This window comes from Emys orbicularis, chromosome 3 (genome assembly GCF_028017835.1).
Source record: "Emys orbicularis isolate rEmyOrb1 chromosome 3, rEmyOrb1.hap1, whole genome shotgun sequence".
NCBI lineage: Eukaryota > Metazoa > Chordata > Testudines > Emydidae > Emys > Emys orbicularis.
Window position 1 is genome coordinate 556,200 of NC_088685.1, and position 22,319 is coordinate 578,518.

The 22,319-nt window shown below is 46.4% G+C and overlaps 1 protein-coding gene across 1 annotated transcript in view; it reads right to left on the reverse strand.

The window, feature by feature from the left end:
• NRBP1 (nuclear receptor binding protein 1) overlaps positions 1–13,297 on the reverse strand; it is a 73,209-nt gene extending 59,912 nt beyond the window's left edge. Inside the window, exon 1 of the mRNA XM_065400449.1 lies at positions 13,080–13,297. Coding sequence (XP_065256521.1) covers positions 13,080–13,295 — 216 coding nt within the window. The 5' untranslated portion in view covers positions 13,296–13,297. The remainder of the gene's footprint in view (positions 1–13,079) is intronic.
• Between the last annotated feature and the right edge of the window lie 9,022 nt (positions 13,298–22,319).

A 22,319-nucleotide genomic window follows, 5' to 3' on the forward strand; every position in this document is an offset into this window, starting at 1 on the left:
TCGATACTATTACAGTATTCAATAAAAATGTAGATGCCCTTTCAAGGTGGCTGAAAAAACATCAGGCACTTGTGTGTAATTGGATGCAATCAGTGTCTTCCCATCTGGAGCAAGCTGAGAAAGCAACTTGGTTACTAGAGAAACATGAACACACTGGCCCAGTACTATTTACTCCTGCTAAGTAGGTCAGCTGTGCACAGGGGCATCTGGTTCAAGTGCCAATCACACAGGGTCTGCAGACCGCAGTGTGACACCACAGGGCTGGAAAGTTCCAACAACAAATGAAAACAAATTCTGTTCTATGTCTACACCAGAGTTTTTACCTCATGTTGGTTGTCTGTCAATTAACATGTTTGTAAAGGCTAGTCTGGACACTAACGAAATGCAAACAGGTATAGCCTGGAACAAGCATTTTACCCTAGGGAACCGCAGTCTAACTCAGGATAAGTCTTGTCTACATTAGATTTTTTTAACACATTTGAAGCCATGTTAGCCATGTTTTAGCTAGGCGAGCCAAGGCTAAAAGAGCGAGCTAATCTAATTTCAAACTTCATTGGCTGTATTGCAACAGAGCTTTTCAATCCTGATGAGATAACTTGATTGAGCTAACACTGAACACATCCTTTTTGTAAAGATAGGGCTTTAATGGACAAAGATGAATTTGTTCTGGCCCAGGGATGCATACAAGACCCAATATACCATCTAGACAGTGCACTAGGAAGGCTGCAAATCAGCTAAAGCTGCCAAAGAAACATTGTGTGGTCTGCGGTTCTTGGTCATTCTTCTGTTTTCATTGCTTAGTGAAATGCCCAGTGAGCATCATGGGAAAGGAAAGGTAGTTTTTTAGTAATTGCCGTAAATACCACGAGAGGTAAATAGCAGGGTCTGCCACAGGTCTGCACTGGGACCTGTGCTATTCAACACATTCATAATAAATCTGGAAAAGGGGGTAAACAGTGAGGTAGCCAAGTTTCCAGATGATACAAAATTACTCGATTATACAAAATTCCAAAGCTGATTGCAAAGAGTTACAAAGGGATCTCACTAAACTGGTGACTTTTTGTCCTAAGACTACAGGAGTGTTAACAGGCCTTTTCACCTCAAATGGTCCCTTAGAAAGTTTAGCATAAGTAGTTAGTACACAAACTGTTTAACTGTGTATTTAGGTGCGACACTGAGTACATTTCCCAGACCTGAGGAAGAGTGCTGCCATATATACAAAATGATGCGGTCTAAATTAGCTGTTACCGCTCAAGATAGATCTTGGAGATGTTAAGTGTATTGCTGACACAGCTATCCACAGCTGGGACCCCACAACCCTAGCCCCAAATCAACCACAAGGAGCACACAAACCCTGTGGTGGGAATCTGCGGCAATTTTCAAAGGGGCAATTCTGATGAGAAGCTTCTAGGTAACCATATTATGCACTTAAGATCACGGAGCAGCCCATGACAGTGTGCGTTAACAATTCTTGTATTCCAAGGCCAGAAGGGACCATTGTGATCATCTAGTCTGACCTCCTGTATAACTATTCTAGAGAACTGCCCCAAAATAATTCCTAGAGCAGATCTTTTAGAAAAACATCCAATCTTGATTTAAGAATTGCCACTGATGGAGAATCCACCATGACCCTTGGTAAATTGTTCCCATGGTTAATTACTCTCATTTAAAACTGTAGGCCTTATTTCCAGTCTGAATTGGTCTAGCTTCAGCTTCCAGCCATTGGATCATAGATTCATAGATTCTAGGACTGGAGGGGACCTCAAGAGGTCATCGAGTCCAGTCCCCTGCCCTCATGGCAGAACCAAATACAGTCTAGACCATCCCTGATAGACATTTATCTAACCTACTCTTAAATATCTCCAGAGATGGAGATTCCACAACCTCCCTAGGCAATTTATTCCAGTGTTTAACCACTCTGACAGTTAGGAACTTTTTCCTAATGTCCAACCTAAACCTCCCTTGCTGCAGTTTAAGCCCATTGCTTCTTGTTCTATCCTTAGAGACTAAGGTGAACAAGTTTTCTCCCTCTTCCTTATGACACCCTTTTAGATACCTGAAAACTGCTATCATGTCCCCTCTCAGTCTTCTCTTTTCCAAACTAAACAAACCAAATTCTTTCAGCCTTCCTTCATAGGTCATGTTCTCGAGACCTTTAATCATTCTTGTTGCTCTTCTCTGGAGCCTCTCCAATTTCTCCACATCTTTCTTGAAATGCAGTGCCCAGAACTGGACACAATACTCCAGCTGAGACCTAACCAGCGTAGAGTAGAGCGGAAGAATGACTTGTGTCTTGCTCACAACACACCTGTTAATACATCCCAGAATCACGTTTGCTTTTTTTGCAACAGCATCACACTGTTGACTCATATTTAGCTTGTGGTCAACTATAACCCCTAGATCCCTTTCTGTCGTACTCCTTCCTAGACAGTCTCTTCCCATTCTGTATGTGTGAAACTGATTTTTCCTTCCTAAGTGGAGCACTTTGCATTTGTCTTTATTAAACTTCATCCTGTTTACCTCAGACCATTTCTCCAATTTGTCCAGATCATTTTGAATTACGACCCAATCTTCCAAAGCAGTTGCAATCCCTCCCAGTTTGGTATCATCTGCAAACTTAATAAGCGTACTTTTTATGCCAGTATCTAAGTCGTTGATGAAGATATTGAACAGAGACGGTCCCAAAACAGACCCCTGCGGAACCCCACTTGTTATGCCTTTCCAGCAGGATTGGGAACCATTAATAACTACTCTCTGTTATTACCTTTCTCTGACAGACTGAAGAGCCCATCATCAAATATTTGATCCTCATGCAGGTACACAGATTGTGTTTATGCATCCATCGCATTAGCCGTTTTGGCCACAGCATCACACTGGGAGATCATCTCCAACTGATTACACTGGTCTACAATTTTTGAGAAGTCGTCTACTTCAGAGATAAAATGTACTATTTATTATGTATTTTGATGTGCTGAATTCAAATATGACAATTAAAACAACTGACTGGCTACTGTTTCTAAGATATTTAAGTTTTTACATTTTATGTCTCTGTATATTGTGTAGATAGTAGAGTTTTAATCATAAATTGTAAACCTAGGTCTTTTCATGTGTTTATGGTTGCTTTACATGATAATATTTCACCTGTCCTGTTTATGTAACACTTTAAAAATCAGCAAAAGGGTTATATCAATAAAATTTATTATGAAACAAAAGGCAAAAAACTATTATGTACATAGTTTAGTCCTATTCAATGTCTACTCGGGGCTTCTTGGCTTGTCTCTTGTATTCATTAAATGGAGCATCTCTTGTCACTGTCCAGCAATAGTCTGCAAGCATTGATGGGCTCCATTTGCCCTGATAGCGTTTCTCCATTGTTGCAATGTCCTGGTGAAATCGCTCGCCGTGCTCATCACTCACTGCTCCGCAGTTCGGTGGAAAAAAAATCTAGATGAGAGTGCAAAAAATGTATCTTTAGTGACATGTTGCAACCAAGGCTTTTGTATGCCTTGAGGAAGTTTTCCACCAACAACCTGTAGTTGTCTGCCTTGTTGTTTCCGAGAAAATTTATTGCCACTTACTGGAAGGCTTTCCATGCCATCTTTTCCTTGCCACGCAGTGCATGGTCAAATGCATCATCTCAAAGAAGTTCACGAATCTGAGGACCAACAAAGACACCTTCCTTTATCTTAGCTTCACTTCACCTTGGAAATTTTCCACGGAGGTACTTGAAAGCTGCTTGTGTTTTGTCAAGGGCCTTGACAAAGTTCTTCATCAGACCCAGCTTGATGTGTAAGGGTGGTAACAAAATCTTCCTTGATTCAACAAGTGGTGGATGCTGAACACTTTTCCTCCCAGGCTCCAATGACTGTCGGAGTGGCCAATCTTTCTTGATGTAGTGGGAATCTCTTGCACGACTATCCCATTCGCAGAGAAAACAGCAGTACTTTGTGTATCCAGTCTGCAGACCAAGCAAGAGAGCAACAACCTTCAAATCGCCACAAAGCTGCCACTGATGTTGGTCATAGTTTATGCACCTCAAAAGTTGTTTCATGTTGTCATAGGTTTCCTTCATATGGACTGCATGACCAACTGGAATTGATGGCAAAACATTGCCATTATGCAGTAAAACAGCTTTAAGACTCGTCTTCGATGAATCAATGAACAGTCTCCACTCATCTGGATCGTGAACGATGTTGAGGGCTGCCATCACACCATCGATGTTGTTGCAGGCTACAAGATCACCTTCCATGAAGAAGAATGGGACAAGATCCTTTTGACGGTCACGGAACATGGAAACCCTAACATCACCTGCCAGGAGATTCCACTGCTGTAGTCTGGAGCCCAACAGCTCTGCCTTACTCTTGGGTAGTTCCAAATCCCTGACAAGGTCATTCAGTTCACCTTGTGTTATGAGGTGTGGTTCAGAGGAGGAGGATGGGAGAAAATGTGGGTCCTGTGACATTGATGGTTCAGGACCAGAAGTTTCATCCTCTTCCTCGTCTGACTCAAGTGAGAATGATTCTGGTGCATCAGGAACCGGCAGTCCTTCTCCGTGGGGTACTGGGCGTATAGCTGATGGAATGTTTGGATAATGCACAGTCCACTTTTTCTTCTTTGACACACCTTTCCCAACTGGAGGCACCATGCAGAAGTAACAATTGCTGGTATGATCTGTTGGCTCTCTCCAAATCATTGGCACTGCAAAAGGCATAGATTTCCTTTTCCTGTTCAACCACTGGCGAAGATTTGTTGCACAAGTGTTGCAGCATATGTGTGGGGCCCACCTCTTGTCCTGATCTCCAATTTTGCAGCCAAAATAAAGGTGATAGGCTTTCTTAACCATAGTGGTTATACTGCGCTTTTGTGATGCAAAAGTCACTTCACCACAAACATAGCAGAAGTTATCTGCAGAAGTTCTGCTCACTTTGGCTAAACAGAAATGTGTCCCTTTGCAAAATCAAACACTGACAAATAAGAGAGCATGACACTGTATGATTTCTAGAGCTGATACAGGGCAATTTGTTCAGCAAAGTGATGTAAGCTTCGTTATGATTACATTATCCATGACTTCTAGGAATAACATGATGCAATTCATATCATGTATGATACAATACCAGCTTCAGATTGCATCATTCATTGTTTTGCCTAAAAAGCAAGTACTGTCCAAACCCAGTCATAGATTTATTCATAGATCCAGTCAAAGATGTATTTTAGTCATTTCTGGTTTAAATTGAGATCCCTTCCCTTTATAACTCACTTATCCTCCGCCATTCCCAAGTCAAGGGTCGTATATACTGACCCAATAGCATAGAGCATATCTTGAAAACTAGAGCCAATCAACAATTTTAAGCATCATTTTCGTTCTCAGTGACCCAGAATTAGTAAAGTTTGACTACATTTATTTCAGAAGCATTTTGGCTGTAGAGCAGTGTATCCACTACAACCCCATATCTTTTTCAGAGTCACTGCTTCCCAGGATAGAAGCTCCCCAGTCAGGTGAGTATGGCTTCCATTCTTTGTCCTAGATGTACACACTTACCCATATTAAAACTTGTAATGTTTCTATCCTGCATTTCACTGATTCAAAGTGTTGTCATTTAATAACCTGCATAAAGAATTGTAAGTTCATAGAAAGAATCTGAGTTCGTCTCTGGCATATAGAATTTTCCCAGCTCTCTAGCTATCAATGTGGGATGCCACTATAAAAAACTTGTTTCCATTCACTCACCACTTTCAGAAAAAAAATCTTCCTTGGGCTCAGTCAAGGGGTATATATTTATGGGGAAGAATGGCTGAGAAACAAGGAAGTGGGAGGAAAACTACTGGAGAAGACAGCTGTGCAGCATTTTAAGACTTTTTTCATAAGAAACATAAGAAACATAAGAAAGGCCGTACTGGGTCAGACCAAAGGTCCATCTAGCCCAGTATCTGTCTACCGACAGTGGCCAATGCCAGGTGCCCCAGAGGGAGTGAACCTAACAGGCAATGATCAAGTGATCTCTCTCCTGCCATCCATCTCCATCCTCTGACGAACAGAGGCTAGGGACACCATTCTTACCCATCCTGGCTAATAGCCATTTATGGACTTAGCCACCATGAATTTATCCAGTCCCCTTTTAAACATTGTTATAGTCCTAGCCTTCACAACCTCCTCAGGTAAGGAGTTCCACAAGTTGACTGTGCGCTGCGTGAAGAAGAACTTCCTTTTATTTGTTTTAAACCTGCTGCCTATTAATTTCATTTGGTGACCCCTAGTTCTTGTATTATGGGAATAAGTAAATAACTTTTCCTTATCCACTTTCTCAACATCACTCATGATTTTATATACCTCTATCATGTCCCCCCTTAGTCTTCTCTTTTCCAAACTGAAGAGTCCTAGCCTCTTTAATCTTTCCTCATATGGGACCCTCTCTAAACCCTTAATCATTTTAGTTGCTCTTTTCTGAACCTTTTCTAGTGCTAGAATATCTTTTTTGAGGTGAGGAGACCACATCTGTACACAGTATTCGAGATGTGGGCGTACCATGGATTTATATAAGGGCAATAATATATTCTCAGTCTTATTCTCTATCCCCTTTTTAATGATTCCTAACATCCTGTTTGCTTTTTTGACCGCCTCTGCACACTGCGTGGACATCTTTAGAGAACTATCCACGATGACGCCAAGATCTTTTTCCTGACTCGTTGTAGCTAAATTAGCCCCCATCATGTTGTATGTATAGTTGGGGTTATTTTTTCCAATGTGCATTACTTTACATTTATCCACATTAAATTTCATTTGCCATTTTGCTGCCCAATCACTTAGTTTTGTGAGATCTTTTTGAAGTTCTTCACAATCTGCTTTGGTCTTAACTATCTTGAGTAGTTTAGTATCATCTGCAAACTTTGCCACCTCACTGTTTACCCCTTTCTCCAGATCATTTATGAATAAATTGAATAGGATTGGTCCTAGGACTGACCCTTGGGGAACACCACTAGTTACCCCTCTCCATTCTGAGAATTTACCATTAATTCCTACCCTTTGTTCCCTGTCCTTTAACCAGTTCTCAATCCATGAAAGGACCTTCCCTTTTATCCCATGACAGCTTAATTTACGTAAGAGCCTTTGGTGAGGGACCTTGTCAAAGGCTTTCTGGAAATCTAAGTACACTATGTCCACCGGATCCCCCTTGTCCACGTTTGTTGACCCCTTCAAAGAACTCTAATAGATTAGTAAGACACGATTTCCCTTTACAGAAACCATGTTGACTATTGCTCAAGAGTTTATGTTTTTCTATGTGTCTGACAATTTTGTTCTTTACTATTGTTTCAACTAATTTGCCCGGTACCGACGTTAGACTTACCGGTCTGTAATTGCCGGGATCACCCCTAGAGCCCTTTTTAAATATTGGCGTTACATTAGCTAACTTCCAGTCATTGGGTACCGAAGCCGATTTAAAGGACAGGTTACAAACCTTAGTTAATAGTTCCGCAACTTCACATTTGAGTTCTTTCAGAACTCTTGGGTGAATGCCATCTGGTCCCGGTGACTTGTTAATGTTGAGTTTATCAATTAATTCCAAAACCTCCTCTAGTGATACTTCAATCTGTGACAGTTCCTCAGCTTTGTCACCTACAAAAGCCAGCTCAGGTTTGGGAATCTCCCTAACATCCTCAGCCGTGAAGACTGAAGCAAAGAATCCATTTAGTTTCTCCGCAATGACTTTATCATCTTTAAGCGCTCCTTTTGTATTTTCATCGTCAAGGGGCCCCACTGGTTGTTTAGCAGGCTTCCTGCTTCTGATGTACTTAAAAAACATTTTGTTATTACCTTTGGAGTTTTTGGCTAGCCATTCTTCAAACTCCTCTTTGGCTTTTCTTATTACACTCTTGCACTTAAGTTGGCAGCGTTTGTGCTCCTTTCTATTTGCCTCACTAGGATTTGACTTCCACTTTTTAAAGGAAGTCTTTTTATCTCTCACTGCTTCTTTTACATGGTTGTTAAGCCACGGTGGCTCTTTTTTAGTTCTTTTACTGTTTTTCTTAATTTGGGGTATACATTGAAGTTGAGCCTCTATTATGGTGTCTTTAAAAAGGGCCCACGCAACTTGCAGGGATTTCACTTTAGTCACTGTACCTTTTAACTTTTGTCTAACTAACCCCCTCATTTTTGGATAGTTCCCCCTTTTGAAATTAAAGGCCACAGTGTTGGGCAGTTGAGGTGTTCTTCCCACCACAGGGATGTTGAATGCTATTGTATTATGGTCACTATTTCCAAGCGGTCCCGCTATAGTTACCTCTTGGACCAGCTCCTGCGCTCCACTCAGGATTAAATCTAGAGTCGCCTCTCCCCTTGTGGGTTCCCGTACCAGCTGCTCCATGAAGCAGTCATTTAAAGTATCGAGAAATTTTATCTCTGCATTTCGTCCTGAAGTGAAATGTTTCCAGTCAATATGGGGATAATTGAAATCCCCCACTATTATTGGGTTCTTAATTTTGATAGCCTCTCTAATTTCCCTTAGCATTTCATCATCACTATTACTGTCCTGGTCAGGTGGTCGATAATAGATCCCTAATGTTATATTTTTACTAGAGCATGAAATTTCTATCCATAGAGACTCTATGGAACCTGTGGATTCGCTTAAGATTTTTACTTCATTTGAATCTACACTTTCTTTAACATATAGTGCCACTCCTCCCCCTGCACGGCCTGTTCTGTCCTTCCGATATATTTTGTACCCCGGAATGATTGTGTCCCATTGATTGCTCTCAGTCCACCAGGTTTCTGTGATGCCTATTATATCTATATCCTCCTTTATCACAAGGCACTCTAGTTCACCCATCTTATTATTTAGACTTCTGGCATTTGTGTACAAGCACTTTAAAAACTTGTCCCTGTTTATTAGCCTGCCTTTTTCTGATGTGCCAGATTCTTTTTTATGTGACTGTTTATCATCTGATCCGGCCCTTGCATTATACTTTTCAGTCCTCTGCTCCTGACTATAACCTGGAGATTCTCTATCATCAGACTCTCCCCTAAGAGAAGTCTGTGTCCGATTCCTCACTTGTGACTCAACCTATTTACTTTGCACCTACAAAGCCATTGTAGGGGGTTGTCCTGTTGCAAGACTGGTAGGAGAGTGAAGTAGAGCACCATGTCTGAACATGTTCCCTTGGTACCCAATAAAGTGTACAGTAAAAAAAAGATAAGCACTTAATAGCCATCATCATTCTATTAGCAAACCCTAGTGAAAACCCGCCCTCCTCTTGGTGACTTGCCAGGGCCCCAATGTTCTCCAGCTGCTACATATTGTCTCACTAGATTACAATTATACAGAATTTGGCAGTGGGTTTTAAAGAAACCTAGGCTGTTACATACACCAATCTACACTAAAAGAATGTTATTTAGGTCGCAAAGTCAATGATTCAAAAGAAAGGAAATGCCACAATGAAGGTTGCCCGTGCAACTTAAATTCTGTTCCCCTATGCATATACATCATGATGTAGTCCAATGATCACACACGATTTTGTTTCACAGGCATCTGCCTCTTAGTGCACAGGATGGATGATGCTCAGGGAATGAATCAGCTGTGTAATGACTAGAGTGTTTTCAACAGGATCGCTACCCCACTGCTGCAGAAATTAGGACGTGGGGTGTAGTGAATAAGAGTTTGTCTACACAGAGAAATTAGCTGAACAGTTATTCCACAATAGCTCCTTCTGTGAACACTGTATCGGAACCAAAGTCACTTTAATTCCAGAATAATTAGTGCACTTCCATAGCAATTTTTCTGGAATAAAGTGACTTATTCCAGAACAGCATCCACACAAAGAGCTATTCGTGAACAGTTTATTCTGCTACAGCTAGTCCAGTCAATTGCCCCATATAGGCAAGCCTTAAGGAAGGCTTTTCTACAGAACGAGTAAGGCTGACCACATGGTTAAGATAACGGACTACCACCCAGAAAAAAGTGCGTTCTATCCAACCCACACACTTCCTAGGTGACCATTGGGCAAGCCAAGCCAAGCCAAAATTTGCATAGATAGCCACTAGCTGTGTGTTCCTCATTTTCTGGGTGCCTCACTTGAGACACATGGAGCATGACTTTCAGAAGTGCTAAGCACTCATAACTTCAGTTGAAATCAAAGGGAACTGCAGATGCTCAGCATCTCTAGCAGGAAGGCAGTTTGATCTGAGGGAACAAGGAGTCAGGGGGCCGTGAGTTCTAATCCTGGCTCAGCCACTGGCTCACTGTGTGGCGTTGGACAAGTCCCTTAGAATCATAGAATATCAGGGTTGGAAGGGACCTCAGGAGGTCATCTAGTCCAACCCCCTGCTCAAAGCAGGACCAATCCCCAACTAAATCATCCAAGCCAGGGCTTTGTCAAGCCGGGCCTTAAAAACCTCCAAGGAAGGAGACTCCACCACCTCCCTAGGTAACGCATTCCAGTGCTTCACCACCCTCCTAGTGAAATAGTGTTTCCTAATATCCAACCTAGACCTCCCCCACTGCAACTTGAGACCATTGCTCCTTGTTCTGTCATCTGCCACCACTGAGAACAGCCAAGTTCCATCCTCTTTGGAACCCCCCTTCAGGTAGTTGAAGGCTGCTATCAAATCCCCCCTCATTCTTCTCTTCTGGAGACTAAACAATCCCAGTTCCCCCAGCCTCTCCTCATAAGTCATGCGCTCCAGACCCCTAATCATTTTTGTTGCCCTCCGCTGGACTCTTTCCAATTTTTCCACATCCTTCTTGTAGTTTGGGGCCCTTTTCTCGTTTATTTTAGGTTTCCCATCATTATATATTGTCACATTTGCCCACCTAACCTTATAGAAATGCCAAATATTCTGGAAAAAACACAGTTGGAGAAGTTTGCAAGTTTTGGCCTTAATCGGTCTGTTTCTCAGTTTCCCCATCTGCAAAAACCCTCTCTACCACACAAGCATGCTGCAGAGAAATTATTTTATGTTTGTTAGGCTCCAATAGGCCAGTGATAAGCGCCACAGAAAAGCCCATGAGGCTATTAGTCATTCCATGTGTGGATATTTGGGTGTGCAGTCAATGAGGCACAGGGCCACATACTGAGTTAAGATGTTAAACAGAAATACTGAACAGCTGCCTCATTCCTTAAACACCATCCATCCTGGGTGCTTAGGAAGATGGGGTCCTATGAAGAAAACAACATGTCCTCACATAACTGTAGACTATCATCCCACACGCACAAGCAGGCAGTTATGGTAGCATGCACATACCCTCCTTGTACCCATCGAGGGTATGCCTTCACTAGGAAACAAGTGTTAGCTAACATGAGATAAAATGAAAGCAAGGCAGCACATGGTTTTTGCATGTATTAGCAGGTCAATATAAAGACTATGAGCAAGCCTTGGATTCACCTTGACCTTCTAACTTAAGTGTTAAAACTACAACTGCCTTGTCTTCTCTAAGAAGTTACCTAAGAATACCTGATCTGAAGTAAGTGTGCACTTTTTTTCCTAGTAAAGCCAAGCTCTGAGAGGGGAGGATGGGGTGTGTCTTGCATGATCCCCAAGAGTATATTTATTTTAGCAGACCGCATCAGGGAGCAAATCCCAGACCCAAGGACTCCTCACAGACAAGTCCGGTCACCTGCCTGGAGGTCACCTCTGGTAACAGAGGACTAGGACTGCGTGAAATACATGGGCCACAATGGAGAATGGAAGGAAGCTGGAGTCTGTGACAGCCCACTGGGGGCTTTATAAATGGCAAACAAAACCCTGCTATGCACCAGGAGCTCAGTGCAGAGCAAGCAGTATGTGAGTCCAGTTCACATGGCGTACCCCTACTTCCAAGGCAGTATTTTGCACTGGCTGAAGTTCCAAGTCAAGCCCAAAGCACAGCCACAACACCAGGAGTCCAGTCAGCAGCTGATGGAAGGATGGGGGATTGTGGTAACCTCCACATCAGGGAACGTCTCAATCACCAGACAAAGACAGCAAAACACAAATTGGCCAATGCTCTCTGGATATCCAACAACAAAGGGCTTGATGAGACGCGTGCACTGATGCCACAAATACCATCCCTCACTTTTCTGTTGCCCATTTTCTGTGCAGAAGTAAACTGCACCAGCTCTAACCCAACATGGATAAAAAGAGAAATAACCCCTAACAAACAGAGGCCACAGATAGGCCCCTGGACTCGATATTCCAGAGACTGAAGAAAATTATTTTCAAATGGGGCTTGTGAATTTCTCTCTTTTGCCACCGTCCAAAGGGGATTAGGTAGGAGATAACTCCACCACCACATGGAGTACTATTCGGTAGCGCTCAGGTACATTCAGTATGTTGTCTCACTCTCTTACACAAACAGGGGTAAAGCAAACTACCATCTGGAAATGACTACGGGGTGAGGGAGAGAACGATGCAAAGGAACCAACAGGAGAAAGCTACTTTGAGAGAGGTAGGGAACAGTTCAGCTCAGGAAGGGAACCAGGTTCTATGACTGGACCACTCACTAATAAAAAGAACTGATGGCACCAATCTGTCCTGCTCACTCTGAGGTCGTCAAATGACAACCACAGGACAAGATGCCCTGGGCTACTCAGATTAGTTCACATCTAGCCGACTAGCAGTTCCTCATACCACCATTCTTCTTCCTGGGGAATTGTAACTCTGCACCAGCCCCAAACACTGGCTATACTCAAAAGAAAGTACAGAATTTCACCAGCTCACATAGGCCCCCACCTCCGATCCTCATCACATCCCTATTTTCCATGTTCCACCCCCCCCCCAATAAAGGCCATTAGAACATAACATAAGAACGGCCATACTGGGTTAGACCAAAGGTCCATCTAGCCCAATATCCTGACTTCCAACAGTGGCCAACGCCAGGTGCCGCAAAGGGAATGAACAGAACAGGTAATCATCTAGTGATCCATCCCATCACCCACTCCCAGCTTCTGGCAAACAGAGGATATGGACACCATCCCTGCCCATCCTGGATAATAGCCATTGATGGACCTGTCCTCCATGAACTTATCTAGTTCTTTTTTGAACCCTGTTACAGTCTTGGCCTTCACAACATTACAAGTTCCCTGCCCCTTGCTCATTTGCTGGCACTGACCTCTTCACGTCTCTTTTGCCACCGTCCACAAGGAGATTCTTCAAGGATTTCAGACTCATCTTCACTCTCCTCCTCTTCCTCCTCCTCCTGGGGTGCTGCCGGAGCTGCAGAAGTCACTGGTGGAGACACAGAGGTCATTCCTGGCCCAGAAGATGTGGATTCTGGCTTTGTGTCTGAACCACTGCTGGGAACCTGCTTGGCTTCTCCTTCAGACATGATGGGATGCAATTCTAGTACCTGGAAACCATGACAAAGTTCACATACCACCTCTAGTCAAGCACCCCGCCCAGTACTAGGGAAAGTGGAGCGGATATTCCCCAAGGACAGCCACTCTCCAGCTCAGGGCAGCTCACTAAGGAAGAAGAGTTTGACTTGATTCTTCTAAGACTTAGCAAAGCAGCACTTAGTATCTGACCACTGCTTATCTGCTTTGGGCCCAACCAGTGAGCTCACCCCACATGTTCCTGAGGTACCACAGCCACCCTAGTTGTTTGGGGAGAACATTCTCTCTGTGAAATCTGATCCACTGGAGGACAAAGCGTTGTGTTTGTTTCCCATTCCCCTACAGATAATTCTGGGTCAATCACTGTGGGGGACCCTCTGTCTCTCTTATACTTATTCGGCACGCCTTGCTTTCTGGGAAGGCTAAAGAACAAGTGCTTGGTCAAGGGGGAGAAATCTTGCTGCTCAGGTAGGCAGAGTTCCTTTTTTCTGAGCGTTACCAGACATGCAAAGAGTGAGCACTGCACACTGGCACAAGTGGGCCAACAGCAACATGGGCCACTCTGAGATTTCACAGAATCATTTCGATCCAGCAGATCCCTAGACCAGGAAGCCCGGCGGAAGAGACGGATTTTGGGCCAAGTCTGCTATGGGGAAATGTAGCTAGTTCATACAAGCACCGGCAAGGCAGCGAACACCAGACAGGGTCTAGCCCAGCAAGTGCCCAAGCTTGGTCTTGGCTAACAGGGGCAGACCCCACTCACCAGTCCCCCCGCCCCCCACTCATTTAAGCACCAGCTCCCGGTAAGGTGACATCTCTGTCCCGCCCAGCGAACGGGGAGAAGCAGATTAGAGCCAGGGAACAGCTGAACCCCACAGCCCTGGTCAGCGCCTGCTCTGCCTTAAGACCCCAAGAGGGGGCCCCAGCCTGGGCTGCCCCCCGAGGCCTCGGGCTCTCACTGCCCAGCTTCCCTAGGCCCTCACCGCCCCCTCCAGGCCCACGCCCCCCATCACAGGCCCGGGCCCGTCCAGAGCCCCCCCAGATCCTCACCGCCCCCCACCGGGCCCGGGTCCATCCAGACCCCCCCCCAGACCCCGAGCGACCCCCCCCCCCGGACCCTCACCGCCCCCCACCGGGCCCGGGTCCATCCAGACCCCCCCCCAGACCCCGAGCGACCCCCCCCCCGGGAGCGGGCCCGTCCAGAACCGCCCCCCCCCAGGTCCCTCTCACCCCCCCCGGACCCTCACCGCCCCCCACCGGGCCCGTCCAGACCCCCCCAGGTCTGTCTCGCCCCCCCACCCGCCCCTCACAGGGCCCGTACCGGGCCCCCCGCCCCCCGCAGGCCCTTGGTGCCCGCCCGAGGGGGGGGGCGCTCGGCTAGGCCCCGGCCCGGGCCGCTGGCAGGCCCCGCGCGGCCGCACTCACCGGGCTGGGCCCGGCGCCTCGCGCTCTCGCCGCCGCCCGGGGCTGCTCCCTACGTCGCCGACAGCCACGGCACTAACCGCAGCGCGGCGCAACGCACCCTGCTAGCGGCCGGGACAGCCGGACCAATGACACGCGCCCGGGCCGCCGCCGCCGCCTCCCGATTGGAGGGCACCAGGGCAGAGCCCGCCCCTCCAGCCGGGCAGGTACAGCGCTGGGGGCGGGGCCTCTGGAACGGTCTGACCTGCGGCCCTGACTGGGGCGGGGCGGCCTGGGGCCAGGGGGATGGGCGCAGCCTGCCCCTCCCACTGAATGACACCTGTCCATCCAGGCACAGCGTGCGGCCTGGGGCCAGGGGGATGGGCGCAGCCTGCCCCCCCCCCCGAATGACACCTGTCCATCAAGGCACAGCGTGCGGCCTGGGGCCAGGGGGATGGGCGCAGCCTGCCCCCCTCCCCCCGAATGACACCTGTCCATCCAGGCACAGCGTGCAGCCAGGGGGACGGGTGCAGCCTGCCCTCCCACCCAACTGAATAACACCTGTCCATCAAGGCACCAGGCGTGTGGCCAGGGGGATGGGTGCAGCCTGCCCCCACCCAGATGAATGAATCATAGAATCATAGAATATCAGGGTTGGAAGGGACCTCAGGAGGTCATCTAGTCCAACCCCCTGCTCAAAGCAGGACCAATTCCCAACTAAATCATCCCAGCCAGGGCTTTGTCAAGCCGGGCCTTAAAAACCTCCAAGGAAGGAGACTCCACCACCTCCCTAGGTAACGCATTCCAGTGCTTCACCACCCTCCTAGTGAAATAGTGTTTCCTAATATCCAACCTAGACCTCCCCCACTGCAACTTGAGACCATTGCTCCTTGTTCTGTCATCTGCCACCACTGAGAACAGCCGAGCTCCATCCTCTTTGGAACCCCCCTTCAGGTAGTTGAAAGCAGCTATCAAATCCCATGGCTGGGTCAGACCAAAGGTCCATCTAGCCCAGTATCTGTCTACCGACAGTGGCCAATGCCAGGTGCCCCAGAGGGAGTGAACCTAACAGGCAATGATCAAGTGATCTCTCTCCTGCCATCCATCTCCATCCTCTGACGAACAGAGGCTAGGGACACCATTCTTACCCATCCTGGCTAATAGCCATTTATGGACTTAGCCACCATGAATTTATCCAGTCCCCTTTTAAACATTGTTATAGTCCTAGCCTTCACAACCTCCTCAGGTAAGGAGTTCCACAAGTTGACTGTGCGCTGCGTGAAGAAGAACTTCCTTTTATTTGTTTTAAACCTGCTGCCTATTAATTTCATTTGGTGACCCCTAGTTCTTGTATTATGGGAATAAGTAAATAACTTTTCCTTATCCACTTTCTCAACATCACTCATGATTTTATATACCTCTATCATGTCCCCCCTTAGTCTTCTCTTTTCCAAACTGAAGAGTCCTAGCCTCTTTAATCTTTCCTCATATGGGACCCTCTCTAAACCCTTAATCATTTTAGTTGCTCTTTTCTGAACCTTTTCTAGTGCTAGAATATCTTTTTTGAGGTGAGGAGACCACATCTGTACACAGTATTCGAGATGTGGGCGTACCATGGATTTATATAAGGGCAATAATATATTCTCAGTCTTATTCTCTATCCCCTTTTTAATGATTCCTAACATCCTGTTTGCTTTTTTGACCGCCTCTGCACACTGCGTGGACATCTTTAGAGAACTATCCACGATGACGCCAAGATCTTTTTCCTGACTCGTTGTAGCTAAATTAGCCCCCATCATGTTGTATGTATAGTATGTATGGTTGTATGTATATCCACTGCTTTCCCCTCATCCACAGAGCCAGTTATCTCATCATAGAAGGCAATTAGGTTAGTCAGGCACGACTTCCCCTTGGTGAATCCATGCTGACTGTTCCTGATCACTTTCCTCTCCTCTAAGTGCTTCAAAATTGATTCCTGGAGGACCTGCTCCATGATTTTTCCAGGGACTGGGGTGAGGCTGACTGGCCTGTAGTTCCCCGGATCCTCCTTCTTCCCTTTTTTAAAGATGGGCACTACATTAGCCTTTTTCCAGTCATCCGGGACCTCCCCCGATCGCCATGAGTTTTCAAAAATAATGGCTAATGGCTCTGCAATCTCATCCGCCAACTCCTTTAGCACCCTCGAATGACGCCTGTCCATCCAGGCACCAGGCGTGCGGCCTGGGGCCCTGGCAGGAAATCAGCTGAACATGGGCCAGGCTGCAGCCAAAGGGGCTAATGCCAGTCGGGAGTACGGGGAACTTCCAGTAGGCGCAGCGAGGTGATTTCCCCTCTGTATCTGGCACTGGTGCCACCACCGCTGGACTGCTGTGACGAGTTCAGGTGTCCAGTACCCCTCAAGTCAGATATTGATCAACTGGAGAGGGGTCAGAGAGGGGCCAGGAGAAAGCCTGCCGTATAGTGCTCAATCTATTTGGCTGGACAAAGAGAAGGCTACCTTGATTACAGTCCATAAGTACTGACATGGGGAACAAATATTTGATAATGGGTTCTTCAGTCTGGCAGAAAAAGGTCTAACACAATCCAGTGGCTGGAAGTTGAAACTAGAGAAATTCAGACTGGAAATAAGGTAACAGTGAGAGTAATTAACCACTGGAACAATTCACCAAGGGTCATGGTAGAGTCTCCATCACTAGCAATTTTTCAATCAAGATTGAAAGGTTTTATAAAAGATTTGCTCTAGGAATAATTGTGGGACATTCTCTGCCTGTTTTTTACAGGAGGTCAGACTAGATGATCACAATGGTCCCTTGTGGCTTTAGAATCTATTAATCTCATTCTGGCTGTTCATGAACACATGCTCCCCTTCCCTACAGTAGGCTGGGAAAAGCCTTGCATTCGCTACCTGTATTCTACTCTCTCCTCCCTTCAGCTCTGTGGAGCCCCTGCCTGGGTGTTGGAGTTATTATTTATGCAGAGTATTACCATGACACTAATTTAACCATAAATTCCTTTATTAAATCCAAAAGTCAAATGGTATTTATGCAACTGAGCTAACCATGCCTAAAAAGCCTAAATAAATAGCAATGTACCACTGCCAAACAGAACAAAAGCATTTGATCAAGGTACTTACAAATGGGCTAAAGCCAGGGGTCCTTAGACTCATTGGTCAGCTCCAACTTGATCAGGTAGTTATTAGCAATGAACCCTTTAAGAGTTTATTTTTATATGCTTAACATAAAGTGATGTCATTACCAATTATTGGACCTTAGCTAAGGTCAGGTGATGGAGTTGTTTATATAGCCAAGTATTTACTGCAATTAACCATGTTTTATTTCTATTACTTTAGCTCAAACCTTAAAAAAGAGAATGCTTGTATTTCAAAGGGTCACTATAAATTTAACACAACAACTCTTCTTTCTTATGATCTCCTTTTTGGTCACATGCTTTGGGCCTATTGGTCATGCCAATATCACAACTCAATTTAAAAACATAGTTCATCCAAATCTAATGTGGGCCTACATTCCTGCACTGGGCCGGCCTATCCTGGTAACAGCTGTCTACATCACAGAGTAGCTTTCATCACTACAGAGTCAGGTTCCAGAATCTAAGGTTCCATTTTTAAAAATCAATTTTTTAAATCTCATGGTTGCAAAATTAACACTATCTATCCCAAACTGTCTTTCCTACTTCCCCAGGTGACAAGCGTGCATCCCCCTACACAATTGTTGAAACCCCCAACTCCTTTCAACAACTTCTAGAATGCAGAAACACAAACAGTCTAGCGTGGTTACTGTTCCAATATAACAAAAGCAAACATTATTCTATTATTCCCCTACTACTCTTCTATGGGTTCTCTGGTTAGTCTCTACAAGAGAGAATTCAGGGCTGGCAGTGCAAATGTAACACCAACAGACCCTGGTTGTCGGCGGGCAGGATCAAACCTGGGGCCTATGGAGCTTAGTGCATGAGCCTCTACCTACCGCATGAGCTAAAAGCCAACTGTCTCGGTGCCACTAGATAGGACAGAACACCGTACCCAGGAGGTGTGTGGGTTACATACTTCCCCTAGCTGAGGAAGCACATCTTGAGCTTCAGAGACTTCCCAGTTGAAATCCCAGATGAGCCCCCACTTGTAATGTCAACAGACCCCAGTCATTGGCGGGCAGGATTGAACCGGGAACCTCTGGAGCTTAGTGCATGAGCTTCTACTGCATGAGCTAAAACCCAACTGGCACTTAGCTAAGGCTGTAGAGCAGAATCATTTTATCTCTCTCTTTAAATGGGCTCGGTGCCACTAGATGGGACAGAACACCACACCCAGGAGGTGTGCGGGTTACACAAGCACTGCCTTAAGTGGGAAAAGCACCCTAGGATCATAAGAATGGCCACACAGGGTCAGACCAAAGGTCCATCTAGCCCAGTAGCCTGTCTGCTGACAGTGGCCAGTGCCAGGTGCCCCAGAGGGAATGAACAGAACAGGTAATCATCAAGTGATCCATCCCCTGTCGCCCATTCTGTAGTGTTAAAAACTGCTACCTGACTGAATTTGCTACTTAGGGTGTACTGAGCATGCTCACATGAACTGAGCATACTCAGTAACATCTGCTGAAGCCAGCAGCTGGGGATCCCTGCAGCCCCCAGCTGTTGCAGGCAGGGGAGGGGCAGTAGCGTTGCTAGGGGGGGAGCAGGGGTAGTGGCCGCTTCCCCTGAACACATTCCCCAAAAGTGGCGCCTTTTTAACTCACTCACAAAAAAACGTGCCATACGCTGTGGCACGGTCTTCGGCGGTGGGACCTTCACTCGCTCCGCGGGACTTCGGCGGCATTTCGGCGGCGGGTCCTTCAGTGCCGCCGAAGACACCCGGAGCTAGTGAAGGGCCCCCTGCCGAAGACCCGGAGCACCGCCCCGTCAGTAAAAGCGCTGCAGAACGCAGGGCTGAGGAGGAAGGGGCTGGAAGGAGTGTTACTTTCCCTTTAAGAGAGCCCCGCCTCCCCACCCATGTCCAGTCCCCAAATCAATAGGAGCAGCCTGGAGGGGAAGACAGGAGAATGCGAACCCCTCACAGCACCACCAGCCGCGCCTTATTAGGGCAGGGTCTCGCGCATGCGTGAAGTCCACCGTCCGGCCAGGGGCGGGGGCTCCAAGTGGTTTGCCTCGGCAGCGGCCACGGAGCCAAGGCGGGGGGAAGCCCAGGGACCCCGGGACCTGCCCGCCCCGTGGGGGCAGCGGCGGGAGCAGAGCCGGAGGCGGCCAGCCCCGTGCACAGCCTGCAGGGAGCAGCAGCGGGAGGGCCCAGGGGTCCGGCCCAGGGGCACCCCCGGCAGGGTGTTAGCGCCGGGAGGGAGGGGCTGGCCAGGGGTGCATGTGCTGCTGGCGCGGGGGGATGATGCGGAGCGAGTGAAGGTCCCGCCGCCGACATACCGCCCAAGATCCGGGTGAGTACAAGCGCCGCAGCGGGTGGCGCCTTTTTTTCTGATCGCTCCCCGTTCCCTCCACCTGGATATGCCACTGGGGAGGGGCAGGGTGCTGGACCCGCCTCCCTCCCCATTTTGTCAGGGATGTTTTTTAGTAAAAATCAGGGAGAGGTCACGGCTCCCGTGATTTTTTGTTTCTTGCCTGTGACCTCTCCCTGAATTTTACTAAAATATCCATGACAAATTCATAGCCTTATTAATAGCCATTGGTGGGCCTATCCTCCATGAACATATCTAGTTATTTTTTGAACCCTGTTATAGTTTTGGCCTTCACAACATCCTCTGGCAAGGAGTTCCACAAGTTGACTGTGCATTGTGTGAAGAAATACTTCCTGTTGTTTGTTTTAAACCTGCTGCCTATTAATTTCATTTGGTGACCCCTAGTTCTTGTGTTATGAGAAGGAGTAAATAACACTTCCTTATTTACTTTCTCCACACCAGTCATGATTTTATAGACCTCTATCATATCCCCCCTTAGTCATCTCTTTTCCAGGCTGAAAAGTCCCAGTCTTATTCATCTCTCCTCATGGAAGCTGTTCCATACCCCTTATCATTTTTGTTGCCCTTTTCTGTACCTTTTCCAATTCCAATAGATCTTTTTTGAGATGGGGCGACCACATCTGCATGCAGTATTCAAGAGGTAGGCGTATCATGGATTTATAGAGAGGCAATATGATATTTTTTGTCTTGTTATCTATTCTTTTCCTAATGATTCCCAACTTTGTTTCCTTTTTTGACTGCTGCTGCACATTGAGTGGAAGTTATCAGAGAACTATCCACAATGCCTCCAAGATCTTTCTTGAGTCGTCATCATCATCATCATGTTCCTATTACGCCTCTGGCATTTAGGGCAGTGGCGAAGCTCCTCCACTCCTGTCTGTTTCTGGCAAGTCTTTCCATGGTTCCCCAGCTGTGCCCTAGGTTTTTCAGCGCGGCTTCCACAGCTCTTCGCCATGTTGTTTTCAGGCAGCCTCGTTTTCGCTTGCCTTCAGGTGTTCATCTTATTTCTACTCTCGTGATGGAATCAGTTTCTATCCGAAGCACTTGACGGATCCATCTCCAGTGCCTCCTGGCAATGATGGCGCTCAGATCCTCTTGGCTGCACTGTGCCAATAGATCTTGGTTCGAGATTGTTCTGGGCTAAAAGATACAGAGGATTTTTCTGAGGCAGGTTGTATGGAATGAAGACAGTTTGGACATGTCATACTTTCTCATTCCCCAGCATGCTGCACTATAAAGTAGTGTTGAAAGTACGCGGCTCTGATAAATCTTGAGTTTGGGTTTGGTGGTGTATTTTGATGATTTCCAGACTGTATTTAAGTTCCTGAAGGTGTTCCTGGCTTTATTGATTTTGTTCTGGATGTCCTGGCTTGTTCCACCATCCTGGCTGATGGTCTGCCCAAGTATGTGAATGTTTCTACACTGGTGAGAACATAATCCTCTATCCGTACTGGTGATGGTGAGGCAATATTAAAGGTCATGATCTCTGTCTTACTGTGGTTGATTTTCAGTCCAATTTGCTGGTTGAATGCGTTGAGTCGAGTTGTTTTTTCTTGAATATGGTGTTGGGTATGTGATAGGAGAGCGACATCATCTGTGAAGTCCGGGTCTTCAAGGGATGAGAAGAGTGCCATTTAATGCCTCTTGGCATGTCTTCTGTTGTATGCCGCATTACCCAGTCGATGGCAATGTTGAAGAGGATTGCAGACATGATACACCCCTGATGTACTCCTGTTTTGACTTCAAAACTGAGCTCACTGTGATCAACACTGCATGTAAAGTTGGAATAGAAGCTTTTGATGATGTTCATTATACGGAAAGGAATTCCATATGCCCACAGAATGTGCCATAGGCTGGTCCTGTGAATGCTATCAAAAGCCTTCTCAAAGTCTATGAAATGTATGATCAGTTGCCGCTGCCATTCTAAGCACTGTTCTATGATGTTTCATAGAGCGAAGATCTGGTCTGTGCATCCATGCCCTTTCCGAAAACCAGCTTGCTCTTTTCTGAGAACGCTATCAACTGCCTCTGATATACGCTGAACTATGATCTTACACAATACTTTGCTTGGCATAGATAAAAGTGTGATACCACACCAGTTATTACAATCACTGAGAGTTCCTTCCTTTGGTATCTTCA